The sequence below is a fragment of the Manacus candei genome, unplaced genomic scaffold, assembly GCF_025592945.1.
Source record: "Manacus candei isolate 608988 ecotype Guabito, Panama unplaced genomic scaffold, ASM2559294v1 h1tg000050l, whole genome shotgun sequence".
Taxonomy (NCBI): Eukaryota; Metazoa; Chordata; class Aves; order Passeriformes; family Pipridae; genus Manacus; species Manacus candei.
In genome coordinates, this window is record NW_026138098.1 from 7,725,351 (window position 1) to 7,743,083 (window position 17,733).

Genomic DNA, 17,733 nt, shown 5'->3' on the forward strand with positions numbered 1-17,733 from the left:
AGATTAGAAAGGATTGCAGTGCTACAGCAAAGAGCTAGAAGCTTTCTCCTGGTTTATTTTGCTGGGGCAGCACTTTAGAGGGAGCCCATTATAAGCAGGAGAACAGTAGTTATGTTAATATGGTAATTAATCAAGTCTGAGGAAAAGAGGAAACAAGTTGTGAATTCAATTCTGTAGTAATAAAAAGAAATGCTGAAAGTTGCCCTGTAAATTGGCATGACTTTGGCAAAACAGTCTCTCACTGTGTCTTGAGAACTTGTGTGCAGTAAATCTCTTCTCATGGCAACCGTGTAGGATTGAATATTTTCACAGATTTATTCTGTGTTTCTGTGTCTGCTGGTTCTTTCTTAATTCTGTTGACTTAATATTTAGCTAGTAATAAAATACTGAACTGTATAACACGATAGCATGTGCAGTAACACATTTACACTTAGAATATTTTAAAGGGAAATTAATTAGAAGAAATCAGCTGAAACTGTGGTGTTAGCCTTCCACATCACAAACCCAGCCTCTCACTCAGTACAGAGCATGAATTGTATATGGAATGACTGACTCCCTCAGAAAAAAATGTATGCTGTATATGGTCCCAGTCATGTGTGATCCATCCCTACTGCTAGTGCAGTGTAGATAGATTAAAATGATCTTTACACCCTAAAACTCTTTAGGGTAGAACTGAAATAATTGGTGCAGTAATGTGAGAAACAGTGGCTGGATCAGTTTGTAACAATTTTAGTTTCTTTGTTTAGCAGTCTCTGATTTTATTAAGGCATTTCTGCTTCCTAAGTGAGATACTTTAGACAGAAGTAAAAGTAGCTTTAAAGAGTCAAATCCATGACAGATTATTGAAAATTCAGAATAACTCCAGTGAATAAAATAGATTGAACTGTGCTGGCATGAATATAATGTACAGCTGCTGTCTTCAGTGCCATGTGGAAAACTAGGGATACTGGCATAATCTTCCATTAGATTTGTAGCAGAAATTAAAGGTGATAGATCAGGAGACTTGTGTGAGTGAAGACAGAATTTCAGCAGCATACCACAATGTTGTTAACACTGGGGAGCAGGGTTTCCTCTCCCTCCCTGCTCTCATGGATCAAAAATTTAAACCAGATCACTGTAGGGTTATAAGACTTTCCTGTTACATAACCTGCAAGTTGAGCTGATGTCCCTCAGCCAACCCACAGAGCTCAGCCTTTCCTCATTTGTCCCCAGAAAAGGATGAAAGTATCAAAGGACATAGTAAGACATAACTTTTCCCCTTTTTCATCAAAACATACCCAGCATAGGAGTTGCAATTTCTTGCAACCTTTATCTGCAATGTCAGTGAAATGCAATAGGAAATAGTCAACTAAAGGTATCAGGATCTAAGTCTAAATGGCAGCAAGAGCCCTGCCAAGTATTAGAACTCAGATGCAGCGGTGAACTTGGGCAATGCAAAATGCAGCATTTAGAGCATGTGGCCTCATTAGTAGAACTAAACTTGCAGGAATAGACCAAGAGATACATTTATCCACCTAAAAGTCAGGAGTCTCTGCTTCCAGGTGATACCTAAAAACCTGAGCAAGATGCTCTGAATCCTCATAAAATACACAGAAAAAACTGTGTTAAAAACAAACGAACAAACAAAAAATAAACAAATTCTTTATTGTAAGGGACATGAGTAACTGGGACAGTTGCCCAGTGAAGTTGTGGGTGCCCATCCCTGGAAGTATTCAAGGCCACATTGGATAGGGCTTAAGTTACCTGGTCTGGTGAAAGATATGCAGAAATACAGAAGCTGAGCTTTGTTGGAAGACTTGGGACCTGAGAAGCCAGGTTCACAGCCTCAAGCAGATGCACCTGCCCACGCAGCAGTCAGTGTATGCTCCTGGGATTAGACAACCACTCTGGGATTAGACAACCACTCTTCTTTCAGTAGGCACCTAGCAGAAGATATTATGGTGCTCTAGTAATTAAGTTAGTGATCAGAATAGTCACTGTGGAAGTTAGATGTCTTTGCTCTCGGCTCATCTCTGCAGGATATCAGAAAACCTGGGAAGGTACCCTGTTGGTTTGGCAGTAGCTTGATCTGGAAGGGCAGGCATGAGATGGAGTATAGAAAGGGTTATGTATTTTTAGGAGGGATTAGCAGTAGAGAGTACAAGTGGGATCATGCCTCTGCAGGCTTAGAGTTAAGGGAGTCTTCTGCAGGGAGGCAGTCCTGGTTTCCAGTCATTGCTCTTGTAAGAGAAGTAACTCTCTTTCCTGGGTGCAGGCCAGAACCCAGCAATCTGCCTCCCAGGGAGAGCTGTCATTCTTGGGCTAAAGCATCTTGCTCTCTCTTTGTTTTGCAATATATACCATTTCCTGTGCACCTTCTTGAGAACACATTGCAGTGAGATGGTCTGAGAGCCCTTCTGGGAAATGGGAACAGCATTTTTGAGTCTCCAGGTCATGGAAGGCATTGAACCCAAAGTCTGCAAGATCCCAACTGATGACTCACTAGTGGAGTCTCATAAAAACAAAGGCCAGGGTGTGTTGCCAAAGACTTTGCATAACATGGTAGCTAAACACTTACAAAAACAACATGGTAAATGAACACATCCAAATCATGCTTGTTGGTTCATGCTAAGCAATGTAAATGTTCTTGATCTCTATATGATTTGGACAGGAGGCAGTATTTGCCTCCTCAAGTAAATTTATGGGTGTATTCAGAAAAGAATTCTAGAGACCTGTGGAATTTGTGTGATCAAAGACTTATGACTCACCAGGAATGTAAAATGTTCCAGCTTTGGTTTCAGGAACCTTAAGTCTCAGTTTAGGCAGTTTTGTTTTTCAGGTCTCTTTGTTGCTGCAGCCTTGGTTGTACCCTTCACAGGCACACGGGAGTCAGGCTCATCCTTGTCACTTGGTGCCATTGACTTTAATTTCAGCTTGCATATTTGGTAGTACTCTGAACGCCCTGGTTATAGCTGATAATATATTAGCTTCAATTTACAAATTAAGGCATCTGCTTATTATGATTATGCAAAAAGTTTGAAGTAGGTTGGCTGTTCTGTAAATACTGAGCAGAAGACAAGTAGAACTTCAGAATAATACTATGTGTATCAATCTCGGGATTTTTCTCTACCATTTGGGATTAGAAATAGTTTGTCCAGGAAAATGATAATTTATTTTAATGCATTAAAAGGCAGATGACAATACTTTTTATGCTTTCCTTGTTTTTTAATCTGCTCTTTTTACAAAGCAAGAGTACTTTGTTGAACCCCATAGCAGCACTTTTGTTAAAGTGGGATCATGGCTCCCCCTCTTAATTCTGGTCAGTTTTTGGTTCCTGTAGGCCATATTCTGCACCTGTGTTGGAGTAGGCCCATACCCATGTGGTCCCCTCTATCACTTTGTATTTTTGCCTTCCATCACATTAACATTTATTGCTCTCTTTTATAACATTCCCTTCACTAAATCTACTAGAAAACCTACCAATGCTAATTACTTGCAAATAGTAATGGTAATTTTAATGACAACCTCAGTAAATTGCTTTTAATGTGCTGTAAGAAAATTGAAAACTAAGTGTCCATTTTGCTGCTTAATAAGAATCTTATAGAACAACTAATAGTCCTTGTGCTCCTTCTGTCTACTGGGAGCAGAAATAAGAAACTCCCAGTATCCATGAAATCCCTTCCTGTGCACCATGGCATGGGTTACCTGGAGTTGAGGAGACAGCCAAAGGCACAAGTAGGTGAAGAAATGAAATAGAAATGGAGATGCAAGGAAGATGAAAGATTAAGGTGAAGAGTCTGTGAAAGAGTGTGAAGCATAAGGAAGATCAAATAGGGCAGAGGAAACTGTATTATAACTTTAGAAACATCTCTGGATAAAAGACTGGAGCATTTGGCTGGCTTCTTTTAGTGGTCATATGGGAGATTGAATCCAGGAGTGCTGCAGCTGTAGCAATGTTGGGCCAGGGTGGGGAGATTCAGGAGATAACAAACACTGAAGTGGTTACACCCTGTGCTGTAGTACAAGGGCTGCTTTTTCATCAGTGAAACATGTCACCTTGCCTGCATGTCTTCCATGTACAGCAGAAGGGCTGTGAGCTGGTGATGAATGTAGAAATAACTCAGTAAGCCAGTGATTGCTGCTCCAGAGTTGTGCCTGGTAGGAGGGTGGGTTTAGGCATCCTAATGCTTTGGCTGTTGGGAGCTGCTGCTTTCCCACCAAGGCAGCAGCTCCTGACTCTGGCAGTGTTCTGCCGTGCCTCTGCCTGCACCCCATCAGGGCAGCATCCCCTACTCACAGCTACTGGAGGTGTCTGCTGGGAGGCACCATCCTGGGAATTCCACATCAGCTCTCCTGGACCCTGTGCCACAGACGAGAACCAATGCCTTGCACACAGCCGTGAGGCATCACTTACTACCTGCCTGGAAGTAACTTCCCTTGGAGTCTGCAGTGATTTGGCAGGAGTGGAGAGCTGCATGGTTTGGCAGAGATTTGCAGAATTGGCCTAGGCAAAGCAGACTTGGGAGAGGGGAAGCTCTGGGTTGGGAAATGGTGGTGGGAAGAAATAGTTATTTGTCCCAGTCTGCTGCCCTGACTGCCCTCAATCCGTGTCCAAGTGCCCCAAGAGAGGGGGGAACTGAGAAAGGATCTCCTTATACAAACCTTTCCCAAAGGATTCTGGCAGGAAAAGTAGCTCTGGATTAGATCTGTTTGCTTTTAAAGTAGGCAGTACCTGTTAAGAGCCAAACTGCTGTCTGTCTTAATAATTTAAGCTTTGCAGTACAGAAGCTGGATGAAATTTTGACCTTATATATTACTGCTGCATAAGTAATCCTCAGAAACACTCTCAGTATTCTTAACTGTTTGTAGTTACCACAGGACTTAGGAATAGTTATGTTACACTTTTGCAATTAAAATAAAGTGTATTCTAGATTGTAAATTTTTCATTAAAACATGATTTAAAAGTTTAATAGAAGGTGATATTAATGAGTTGGTTTAGACAGTCTGTTTTAATTCAAATGCAATTGATGCATCTCTCTTATATGTTGTAAGTTAGTCTTGGTTTTAAAAGGTAAAAATAATTTGTAAAATGTGATGACAAATATGCCAGAAACAATAGCTAGGGACGTGTGTATCAAACAGAAAAGGCAAGTGGCATGTTATGGCCAGGGCTAGTTTAAAAAACCAAAACCTCCAGAAAACTGATCTCTGTTCAGAGTTGACACGTAGAGGAATGAGGGTCTTGGACAGATATAAATTGGATGACAGATACAAATATGCATAACTATTGTTTTTGAACACTTTGCACCTAATTCAACTTTTATCCAAGATACCTTTCACTGCTCCTTGCATTGTCAGTGATTTGGCTTATGTTCTGCCTTTTAAAAAAGATTGATTAACCTGTCCCTTTTGATTTTTGAGGTGCTCATACTCAAGAGTGCTTTTTAATTCTGTAGCAGCATATATCAATACGGTAAGCTGGTGTCTGTTCATTTTGCAGCACCCCATCTGGAGCTCTTGCACAGAATTTTGTTTTAAAGAGGGGAATTCAGCAGTTGACTCCGAGGCACAAATAACCATGTAATTACTGTGCAATCACATTGTAATTAGCATGTACTATTCATATATTGCCTAATTATATGCCCTGCAGATTACATAGTAATTATATTTGTACTAAACATATAATTCTATATACTGTATTAAAAAAACTTTGGAAGTTCATAGTTAAGATTTTAGTTGTATGCTAATGTAGTACAGTGTTTTACATAAAAATGTTACAATTTTATGAGAGGGTTTTATTTTGGGTATCTCATCTCTTCTGCATGCGGTGTTGCTTAAACTGTTGTAGGCTGCTATTATAAAAAATTCTTGGCTCTGTTAATTTATAGTCAAATGTTGCATGTTTATAATTCTGTAATTTATGAACATAAGGAAAAAGTTGCAGTTTATTGTGCAAGCAACTGAGATTGGGAAGGACTTGGAGTGTGAATGTTAAATGCACAAAGGTTAAATGTACAACCCCCTGAACACAGTTACAGCACATTGCTGAAGTGAAACACAAATCTAATGCTACTTATGCTTTGTGTTATTTTTGGATAGGTGAGATGCATGGGTTGTAGGTGATATATTTGTATAATGTGAAATGTGTGTGAGCAGCCAAGGCCCATCGTGGGTACAGTATGTTCAAACAAGTGCAGAACCTCAGTGCAGCACATCAGCCAAGCTGCATCATCTTTTCCTGCCATGGAAAAAGAGAAATGGTCGATGTCCTGATCTGGAAATGGAAGGCAGAGCGGTAGGAGAATGGGGATGAGTGGCACTGAGTTGTAGAAGGACCTGGGACTAAGTTTCTGGGTAAAGGTGGAAGATCTAGGAAGAAAAAACTTTAAGAGGAACTTAGGACTTTAAAATGTTTTAAGTGTTTTATCTTTGGCCAGCCCCCCTAAGAAGTTGCAGCAGATTTTAGATATTTGCAAACTGTTTTGTTCAGCTTGCAGATTCTGTAGCAGTGGGAAGTTAATGTATTTTTTTGGATCTGTGATGTTGGCTTTCCTAATATCCAAAGCAGCATTATGGTTATTCTTAATTGAATTTTGCAATCTAATGCCAGTTGCCTTCATTTTCAAGCAAAGGATCTATTGGGTTATAATATCTGGGTAATGTATTGCAAAATTAAATGTGTAATTATAGCCTTAAATTATATCTGAGTTTAATTTTTCCTGTAACTTCTTGTAGTGTGTGCATGTGTGTGTGTGAGAAAGAGACACATTCCTTGTTTTATAATGTTTCTTTCACGGTCACTTGTTAATTCTGTGTCAGCTTCTTCAAAGCTTGTAAACTTCATAAATTTACCAGGGTTCAGGTGGCATCTATAGACCTTACAGCAGTGTTTTTACCTAAGCATGGAGCTTGCAGGCCTTGTGGGTGGCTTTAGAGAACTTCCAGTTGTGGGGCTGCACCTGATTTCCTTTCTGTCTGGGTGAGCTGTTCTCATACCTCAAAAACTGTAATGATGGGCACATAGCTTTTACATTCTGCAAAGTACACAGATTACATTTAAATGTTGTTATCTGGGGTAGACACAGAACATCATTTAACTTGTTCAAGGGAGAAATTACAAATGTCAGAGCTTTACAATGTCAGAGCTTTACAAAACCAGAGTTAGAAACCCACATTCTCACTGTGTTCTTGTGCAATGGGCCAAACGTATCCCTTCCAATTTACCACAGATTTTAATGGCTGTTTAGTGAGACCAAGTCTTACCCAATATTCATCCTGCGTGTCTGCTACAAGGAAGATGAAGTGCAGCCTGCCCAGAATATTTGTCATTTATTTGCCAGCATTCTGACCTTAACGCATGCCTGTGCTCTTGTTCACTTAAACCATTACCCTGAGAAACATAAGGACTGGTTGCAGTTTCTGACACTGAAAGTTTTGTATGTAACAAGTATGTGTATTGAGGATCTCATGAACAGTGAAATAACCACAAACATCAAAGCACAGTATAAATGTGACGCATTTCTCACTGCTGTTGTGTTGTTTTTTCTAGTGGAGCCAGTACTTTCAAAGGGGAACAATTGCTTGGATGCAGCAAAAGCTTGCAACCTAAATGATACCTGCAAGAGGTTCAGATCTGCTTACATAACCCCCTGCACCAGCAGCACGTCTAATGAAATCTGTAACAAGCGGAAGTGTCATAAGGCCCTCCGGCTATTTTTTGACAAAGTCCCCCCAAAGCACAGCTATGGGATGCTCTTCTGCTCCTGTCGAGACGTAGCCTGTACAGAAAGGAGACGGCAGACTATTGTTCCTGTGTGTTCATATGAGGACAGGGAGAAACCAAACTGCCTGAATTTGCAAGAATCCTGCAAGAAGAATTACATCTGCAGGTAAGATAGCACATGGCAGGGGAGTGATTAATGAGGTACCACAGAGAACTTTTTGGTACTGATGGATTTGCCAGGACTAAGGGTCACAGTATCCACTAAGAAAAAGGATGAGTCAAGGAAGAAAGCAAATGCCTCTGACATCCTTAACAGAGTAACAAAAGCCTGCATTTGCTTACAGTGTGTGCCTTCTCCAAAACTGTTCACAGCTACTCCCTCGCATTACGGAGAAGTCTTTAAACCCCCAGTTTAATTTTTACAGATTTTTGTTGGAAACATTAGGTGTTTTTATGAAATGATGTCTGAGACGGATTTCTGTGTCCCGTTAATGACCAGGTAAAATAGAATTTTTCACTATAATGGGGTTTATTTTCATTGTGCATGTGAGCACTAATAACTGGGAATACAAGCTTCATGTTGGATTTATAAATGGTCACAAGGCATAGACTTGGTTTTTTCTTTATTGGAAAAAAAGGAGTCCACATTTATAGACAGAACTCCTGGAATCTTCATGGAGCTGTTTTAGTCTTGAAATTTATCTCCCCTCCCCTGAGAAGTGTGCTGGGCTGTTCCTACTGGGGCTCATTGATTCACTGACCTAATTCCCAGCCCCTTTGCTCTGTGTGTTCAGGACAGAGAGGCAGTGCAGAGCACTGCTCCACTGGACAAACTGGGTCCTTTTGCCCTCATTGAGTCCCTGCAGGTTGTCACACAGCACTTATTCGGTGGCATACAGGACCTCCTCTGCTCTTAGAAAATGCTTTAGTCCTACTTAGTATTGTTTATGTTTATATTAGAGCGTTGTTGTGCTAATGTCATATTTATGAAGTCATGCCCAAGAATCCTGCTCATTTGTAATGTGTAAATTTCTTGTAGCTTATCCAATTCTGTGAATTAGCAAACAAGGAGATAAACACTATTGTAAAATGTCAAGGACGCTGAAGATATGATATAAATCTTAATAAGCATTTACTTGTGCCTGGTAAAATATTTACTTTGAAGTTTGTTTATGAGATCTCCTGCTGGTCTTAAGCTTTTAGCTGTAGCACTTCAGATATGCCCACGTGTTGTTCAGAGGTGAAGAGTTGAGCAGCGCCCTGCCCTTGATGGCTACAGGGAAATCTGGAGGCAGTTTCCTGCTGACCGCAATAAGAGCAGATTTAACTCAGAGAAGAGTTCTCATTTCAGTCCAGTGGCTTGCATTCAGCACCTTTGTAGCTGATGCTGTTGCAGTTAATGAAAGCTGGATACACGTAGCCTAGAACAATCCATTTTCCATTTCCATGTTGTACCATTAATATGTTTGCTTATATATATTGCTTTCCCTATACTCAGGCCCTGTTAATTAGTAGAGTTACAGTATCTTTACTGTGTTTTCTTCCAAACTACCAATGTGTTACAATGCCAGTGAAATTGGAGATGTGTCCCGGTTATTCAGGTTGTAGTGTTCAGGAATTAATTTGTTAAATTAATACCGTTATGTCTCTCATGACTGTGTTTTTCTTTTGTCAGCTTTGATCTAATGTTGTCTCAGCAGCTAAGTTTTTAATGGCATTTTGTTTAATGTAATGAATCTGGTGTGCTTTCTCCATTGCAATGTTGCAGAAGAAAGCTTGGTAAAATCTCTACTGAAGTTGCAGCCAGCACTGGGATGAAAATGGATTTCTTTGTAGATTCCTCCTGTGGCTTTGGCTTTAAAATGCTGAAATTAAAAAGTTTGGGCTCTTCCAAGGCTCGGTGAGACCTGGCTATGAGGGTGAGGGGCAGCACTGGTACAAGGGTGGGCAATGCCTGCAGGGTCTGGAGCAGTTAGTGTGTGCAGCCATAGGTCCTGTGGAGGGTAAAGCAAGCTTGATGTGTTGCTGAGAGTCATGTCACATCGGTGTTACTACCTCCTGGGCTGTCTAAACTGCTGGTGTATCTAATACCTTCCTCACTGCTGTCATGGAGAGGAGAAATTGGCCCAAAAGCTATTCCAGTCTATCCATAATACAGTGAAAGATATTTTGTCTCTGCGACTTCTTGTGCACTTAAAGGGAGTTGGTGTGATTTGTTCCCCTGGTCCTGCAGGAAACCAGAGACTTAGGCAGGGGAGGAAAGAAATGGGAGATGACCTCCTTGTTATTGAAAGTATTGGCACTGATAAGTATCAGTCCTCCTAGTAATTCCAGATATGTTTAGAATAATTAAAAGCAGCAGTCAGTAGGTATGTAATTGTAACTCTGATAACTTGTATTTAATTTTGAAATCAGAGTATCTAAAAGGCAGAATAATTTGAAAATACGTTCTGCCTACTGAAAAACCATATAATTTAGAAACTATTATATTTGCATGCCTATTACATGTATTAAAGCCTTCTCATAATGCTGATTAACACAAGGGGTAAAAAGTTCTAAAGGTTTTCTGGAAATATAATAGTAAATGTTTTATGAATGCTGCTTCCTAAGAAATGCAAGATTTGAATCTGCCCATAATCTGTATAAAATATCACCTGGGCCTGTGCAAACAAGTATTCCATATTGGATGCTCTTTAGAAGCCTTATCCTGGTATAAATACATGTGTGTGTGTGTATATATATATGTGTATATGTGTGTGTATATATATATATATATATAACTGAATCTGTTCTTGAAACAGAGATAAGAGCAGGGGTGATTTGGCCAAGCTGCAGGTGCCACTAACAGAAATGGCAGGATGCTTTGCTTATTTTTTATTCATTAATCTATCTGTTACATAACATAAACTCTTAATAGAGGGAAAAACAGACCAGAAATGTCAGGAAATGCAAATAAGTTTTGACTTAAGTAAACAGTCCTAATTTTTCAGCTTCATCAGAATACTGAATGGTTCACTTTCATTATCATTTTTCTGCTGCCTCTGCTTGTATCCCAGTCCATATGCAGCTTTGAAACCAATCAGAGTCTCTCAGGCATGTCTGTCAATGCTCACTGAAAAGAAAAGAAAAAAAAATAACAGAGAACAAAAAGAAGCCATTAGAGTTCCTTTTTGTTATGAACATAAACAAATCTTCTAAGGAAAAACAATATGCTGTCAATAACTTACACCAGTGATGTCCTGGAATAGCACAAACCTCTGAGGAACCTCTTGATCTGATCGCTTCAGCCAACAATTAAACTTTAGAAAGCTGACTGACATGTTTTGAAAATGTTTTAAATGCAGGGCAGCGTGCTTCATTTTTGCCCCTATCACATTTGACAGTGTTTCAAAAAGTATTTTGCTTGAGTAATGAAACTGTGAGTCACTAATTTGGTCTTTTTGTTTTGTATTTTGAATTTGTATACCTCCTCTCTTTCCTGGATATGTTCAGAAGACACTGACCAGAGTGGTAATGGTACAGACCCATTATATATTGAAAGAACAGTATCAATCCAGTTATGTGCTGCAAAGATCAGAAAAGAAGGGGGGCAGCATTTTTTATTAATAAAAGGAACTGTTAATATCATGTTTCTTGTCCTCCACAATTACTATATTCAAAGCGTCTGGTCAAATCACTGAGGCTCATTTTTGAAGCTGAAATAGCTAGGAAGTAGTTCTTAACTAATTTCAGAAGACAGTTGTTTGTTTTGTTGTTTTAGTTTTTTTTGTGACTTGTTTTTGTTGTTGTCTTTCTGAAAAAAATACAATTCTTAATGTTTTGCCTTTAGTTCTTCAAAGAGTACACGTTGCTGTCTTTGACTGTTTGCTACTGAAAAAAAAAATAAAATGGCTGCATAATATATTTAAATAACTCTTCCTGGGATGTCTGAAGCATAATAATGAAATACCCTATTAGGTTTTAATAGACAGGTCATCTCCTTGAAAATACAGTGAAAGGTATTTTCAGCATTGTGGGTCCAGAGAGCTAAATCTTTATAAATCTGCTTTCATTGGTGTGTTCTTACTTCTTGACCAGTTTCTGGTTACCTATCTGTTGCAACCACCCATTCAATTCTGTATGAAAGATATCTGCTTCTACCAATATCAGAACACTGTGTGAGATATGCAGACATTGTTGTCAGTGCATAGAAGAGTTCATCCACTGTAAAAGTTAGAACAAATGCTCAACTGCTTGATATGTTTCCTGAAAACATAAGAAACCTGACAAGAAAATAATTTGCCTTCATGATATTCTTTTGAACACTTTTAATGATAATTTACCTTTGGAAAGGGAGTCGCTGTATCTGTGCTCCTTTTTCATAAGGCATGTGCAAATCTGCAAGTGCTTTGTATCTGTAACCTGTTTGTAAAAGTGGCTTTTCTGTGTAAGACTTATGGGCTGTTCCTGCAACAAGTACCCTGCTGACTGCAAACCCTGCACCCTCGTGGTTCAGCACTATAGACAAGTCTATGATGAGATGTTATAAACATGCAGGCAACTTTTTTTGTCCTTCTGTAGGAGTGGGGGAGCCCAGCATCTTGTGTTAGGAGGGACATCTTCAGTTAACAGCATTAACAAGTAGCAGGGAGGAGTGCGCTGGAGGGACATGTGGGAGGAGATAGAAGAGGGGAAGAAGAATTATACCCTTTTCTTCAAATTTTCTAATCCTTAGACTTTCATTTTTTCCCACTTTTTTCCCTTACTTTTTTTTCTCCTGCCTCTTCCGCTTGCTTAGTCTCCTTTCATCTCCTCTTTCCAGATCTTCCAGTGATTATTTGACTTTCACCGGCTCCCTGACATGTTTGAAATCTATTACAGCCACTTATGGCACCTCCTCACCTGCATCTCTGCATGTTGTGCTTTTCATCCCTCACTAGCCTGCCATGGTCTGGTGATCATCTGTAATTCAGCAAATGAGAGGGAGAACATGGGTGCTGCCTCCCTTTCTGAACCTCCTACCGATGACAATTCACTTGGCCAGCTACAAAGCCTGACTGCTCGCTCTCAGGCTGACTGTAGTTTTGTGTGTTAAGAGTACATTTGGTGGACATTTACATGAAGGACCCAGTAGCATTGTCCAGTTCTGTATAATGGAGTTGGATTTGAGCCCCTCCAGGGTATTTATATCAGTTTGGCATTCAAAGTACTCTTGGCAGCCCCTTGGGATGACTGGTTTGCTGTGGTTATGCAAAACCAGGACAACATCATAGTTTTTGTAATGCTGTTAAGGACATTCAGAAAAAGGACACTCTTGATTTCTGGCAATGTGCAGGCTGTGCCTACATTGTATGTTTGTAGACTGAGTCAGGGAGTGGGTGAAAAACCTCGTGTGCTGCCTGACTCACCCTGCAGTAGATGTAGGATGCTTGCAGTGTAGTAGGGTAGCCTGAGCTCAGGCTACTTGAAGATCCTCCCTGCTCTCTGGACTCAGGAGAACTCCTGTGTCTGTAGAATACCAAGTGGGACAGAAGAAAATGTAGATCTACCTTTTGGCTGATGCCCAAAAGCCCACATCACATTTATAAGCATAGCCTGAATTTGAAGAGTGATTTTTATAAATATAGGTATATACAAGCATGTAAATACATGCATATATGTTTTTATTGCTAGAGGTATCATATCTATTTAAGTAAAAAAAACTCAGGTATTCATTAATTTTAATGAACTAATCTCCACATTTGTGGAATGATGACAGTTCAGAAAATTCAAAAATGATGGGCAACAAGCTGGTGTGCTCTGCAGAGGAAACATGATGGTGTAGTGGAGTATGTGTGCGGGAAATTGCTAGCCTGGGAAAAAATATTAATGCAGTCTCTGCAAAATAAGCAAAAACCTTTCAAGAAAGGCAAAGTAAAGATAGGAAATGCTGCAATATAATATAATTTTTTTCCCCTTTTAGTCCCTTATATGATTCATTACATCAATGTCTTCTTTTAGCAGAGTAAATGGACAGAATATTGCTCTTCCCTCCCGCTCGTAAACAAAGATAATTTAAAATTTCTTCCATCTGAATAAAACTCAAAAGTAATCAAGCAGTTCCTCCTTATAATATGTCCATAGATCCCTTTGGAATCAAAAAATCCAAACATCCAGTAAAACAAGCCTGCTTTGTCCCTCTTGAAGTGTAGATGGGTCTCATTTTGCAGTGCCAAGATCTGCTTGGCTAGCCCTCATTTATACTCTCTCTGTTCTGCTTAAGAGGGTCTTGAAGATTAAAAGCTTGTTGGGTGATTGACATTTCCCTGAAAGAAGGAAAGATGCAAGGATATTGTAATTAGAAGAATGGCTCAGCCTTATTCCTGCACCCAACTTTCACTTTGCTTTGTGCTGTAACAATGAAGAGAGCCTCACTCACAGGGGGTTTATGCTCCAAGAAGCAGTAACTAGACAGTTTCTTTACGCTGGGGTCCCTTGTCAGGCAAGCTTGAAACTCTCCAGGCAGCATCCCTTCAGTCGTCCAGGACCTCTGCTGATTCCTGAAAGCTGGTCTCCACGAAAAGGGAGTGCAGTTCTTTAGTGCTCATTATCTGTAAAACACAAGTTATGCGTCAGCATTTTCAGAGCTGTTTGAGTCAGACAAATGTTTGATTCTGTCTTATGTGGTGTGGCTTCAGCAGTGTCCCTGACATGGCTGAGGTCCTGCTAGTCCTTTCTGGTTACTTTTAAGGTTAAAAACAAGTGCTGAATATTCATTATTACCTGTCTACAGGGTTGAAAACGTGCAAGTGGGAATAAAGTATGCATGTGTAAACATACAGCAATCATAAAATAAATACCAGCGATTCAGGGTTTTTAGGCTGTATTTAGATACCCTGCTTCCATGTCAGTCTCTTTGTAGTCAGAACAATGCAGTGGGCTGAAGTACTTGTCACCACTAAACTTTTGCTCCGAGAACCGGGGGGGATTTGTATTATCCAAATGTGGTCCTTCGTAGAACCATGGAGCCATTTAGGTTGGAAAAAAACCCTTTAGATCAAGTCCAGCCATTAACCTAACACTGCCAAACCCACCACTAAACCGTGTCCCTGAGTGCCACATCTACAGGCCTGTTAAATACCTCCAGGGCTGGTGACTCCACCACTTCCTGAGCAGGCTGTTCCAATGCTTGACAACCCTTTCCATGAAGAAATTTTTCCTAATATCCAATCTAAATCTTCCCTGGCATTGGGCCATTTCATCTTGTCTCATTACTTGTTACTTGGGAGAAGAGATCAACCCCCACCTCACTACAGCCTCCTTTCGGGTAGTTGTAGAGAGCGGTGCGTTCTTCCCTGAGTGTTAAGGTCTCTCTGTGTATCATTTTGTCTGAAAAGCCTTATTTTGTTAGTGAGAAAGAAAACCTGCCGGTATAGTTTAAGAAATAAGAAGACTACAGATAAGTAACACAAGCCAGGAAAGGGATTACAGCAGGGCAAATGTGACCCATTTTGTTTTGTTAATTTTTCAGGGGGGAAAGATTAAACTACATATGTTAATTAAGCAGTTTCACACATGTTTAGTCAAAAATACTGAAATCCAGGACAGTTAAATTTGGCACTAAACTTTAATGGAGATCTAAATTTGGAGCTACTCATGTTCTTACAGTTAAGCAAGCACTTAATTGCTTTGCTGGATGGGGTTCCACTAAGAGTACTGCTACTGCTGATTTGTTGAATTGGTAGTTGAGAGATTTCTGTAAAGAGGAGTTCAGTATCCACTGGTTTGTTTGAGTAGTTTCCACCCACTGATCTGTTAGATCTGGTGAAGAGAAGGTTTGTGATCCCTTGTGATGTACACTTGGTCACATTTGGCTAACTTGCTGTTTCTGGGGCAAAGAAAGGGTGTACATATTACACAAAAGCATTTTCTTTAATAAATCAAAATGTTTTTTTCATTTACCTCAAGCCATGTATATGCTACAGGCAAGAAGCTGCTCTATGTTTAATGTGAATAACAGAGCTATTCTATCAAGTCCATTCCCAGTGTACTTCCTCTGACATCAGTGACTTCAGTGGATTTATTCCAGGGATGGATTTGGCTGTTCCTGTTCTGTGTAGGTAAATCTTCAGGCAGTGCTAATTAAGAGAATGTCAACTGATTTTACCATTCCATTATGCTGGACTTTGTAAAGGTTATTTATATCATTCTACATCAGAGCCCAGTGAGAGAATATTTCTGGTGGCAGTTCATCTATTAAAATAGCTGGGAGAAAATGTAAGCACCGGAGCTAAAAATAAAACTTTGTTTCTCAACAGAGCAAGTGACAGCCACATGCATATTTTCAGATTCTAGCATTTTTATGTTTACTGAATAGAGATTGCATTGCTTTCATTATTTTATAAGCACTACTGTGTTACTGGAGTAGCTGGTGTTAGGTGGAAGCCAGATGTAAATGTACCAGTATCTGCCAAGACTTCTCAGCAGAGGTGATGGTTGTTTTCTATGCTTTAATGATCTGCTGGCTTTAAAACAAGTGACACAGAAACAGTTTTCTGATGTGTGTTTACTGTCAAATATAGATTTTCTATGTGAGCTGACTGTCACCCTTGTCTAAGATTATTAATAGATGACCTAACGTTCACGTGTTTGTGCTTACATTATATTTGTTCAAGCACACACTATAAACCATTAAGGCAAGTTTTTGTGCTTTAAAGCACATAGGTCTAAGACCTCTGTTAAATTCAAACTGTATCATTTGATTGTTCAGTTCACTTTCTTTTGTTCCAATTCAAGCATAAATCACAATGGTTGTCCTCTCAGTTATGATGCTCCCTTTTCCAGACTATGAAATGCTGTAGACACATGTCAGTAACAGGCCATCATGCAGCATTGCAAAGTATTCTTCAGAATGGACAGTGCATTACAGAGCAACATATGCATCTGGGTAGATCACAGATGTATCAACTCTTGGCCTCATGTTTTTCCCTCTGCCTCATGTGTGTTCATGTTTTTTTGACAGTGGAGTGAAAAAAAAAAGCTCTGAAGACAGCACATCATCCTTAACTGGTAAAAATGGTTTATTTTCCAATCTTATACTACAAATCAGTGCTTTTTGTACTATCATTATATATCCATATTACTTCTAAAAGCAAGTAAAACATGCTGAATAAGATCAATGCTCTCTTGGTTTGCTACTGCCAGAACTTTTCAACTTGCTGTTTTATGGGGTTGTTTTGTGCATGGAAAAAAATGGGTTCACATAAAAGAGATTCTAATCTGCTTTTATCTGCTGTAGTTCTGGTTTTATGTTTGTTGTCTTACTCCTGAAGTCAGAACAGTATTTAGAGTATTTCAGCGTGGGTTTCAGCCATGCTGGCTACCTACAGACCCTGCATGATTGAGTGCAAGGACACACTGAGCACCCTGTCTTTCCTTCAGCCGCCTTTCTGACAAGGGGACTCAGAGTTGTTTCCTTCAGGAATGCCACTACACGTACCACTGAGTTATTTTCTTGTGCAAAGAGCATCCCTGCATAACCTTAGGAAACCTGATACATCTGGTACATCTACCAACAGAAACTTTTCTGGTAAAGAGACAACTTTTATCGGACTTTTAAGATTATTTTCTGTCTCCAAACTCCCAACAGTTTCATGCTTGAGCCAACAATAGTTTATTATAGTTTATTCAAGTGGTTACAGAGAATGTTATTGCTGTGGATGTCTTTCTCAGGTACTTGGAACCACATCCTTTCAGTGTGCAGTGACAATACAGTTGTTAATAAACACTGAAGCATCCAGTAGCATGCTCAAGGACTTGCAGTGGCACTAATTTTCCTTGGCTTGCTTTTCAAGAGTGGCAATGATTTTCTTAGGTTACCAGTCTGTAATTCAAAGTCTCTTCTCTTAGCCCAGCTAATGAAGTGAGAACAACTCTGCCCGTAATGCACTAGTTCTTTGCTGAGTAACGTGCTATCAAGATACACTGAGGCTTGGACATCTTTAAATATGACAGACATTTAGCTTTAGAAGCTTCAAATTAAACAGCATGAAGAAAATGAAATAAAATGAAAG

The 17,733-nt window shown here is 39.7% G+C and overlaps 1 protein-coding gene across 1 annotated transcript in view; it reads left to right on the forward strand.

Moving 5' to 3' along the window:
- Positions 1-17,733, forward strand: part of GFRA1 (GDNF family receptor alpha 1) — a 145,169-nt gene that overhangs the window by 77,187 nt on the left and 50,249 nt on the right. The window contains exon 4 of the mRNA XM_051801181.1: positions 7,529-7,868. Within this exon, the coding sequence (XP_051657141.1) occupies positions 7,529-7,868 (340 nt within the window). The remainder of the gene's footprint in view (positions 1-7,528; positions 7,869-17,733) is intronic.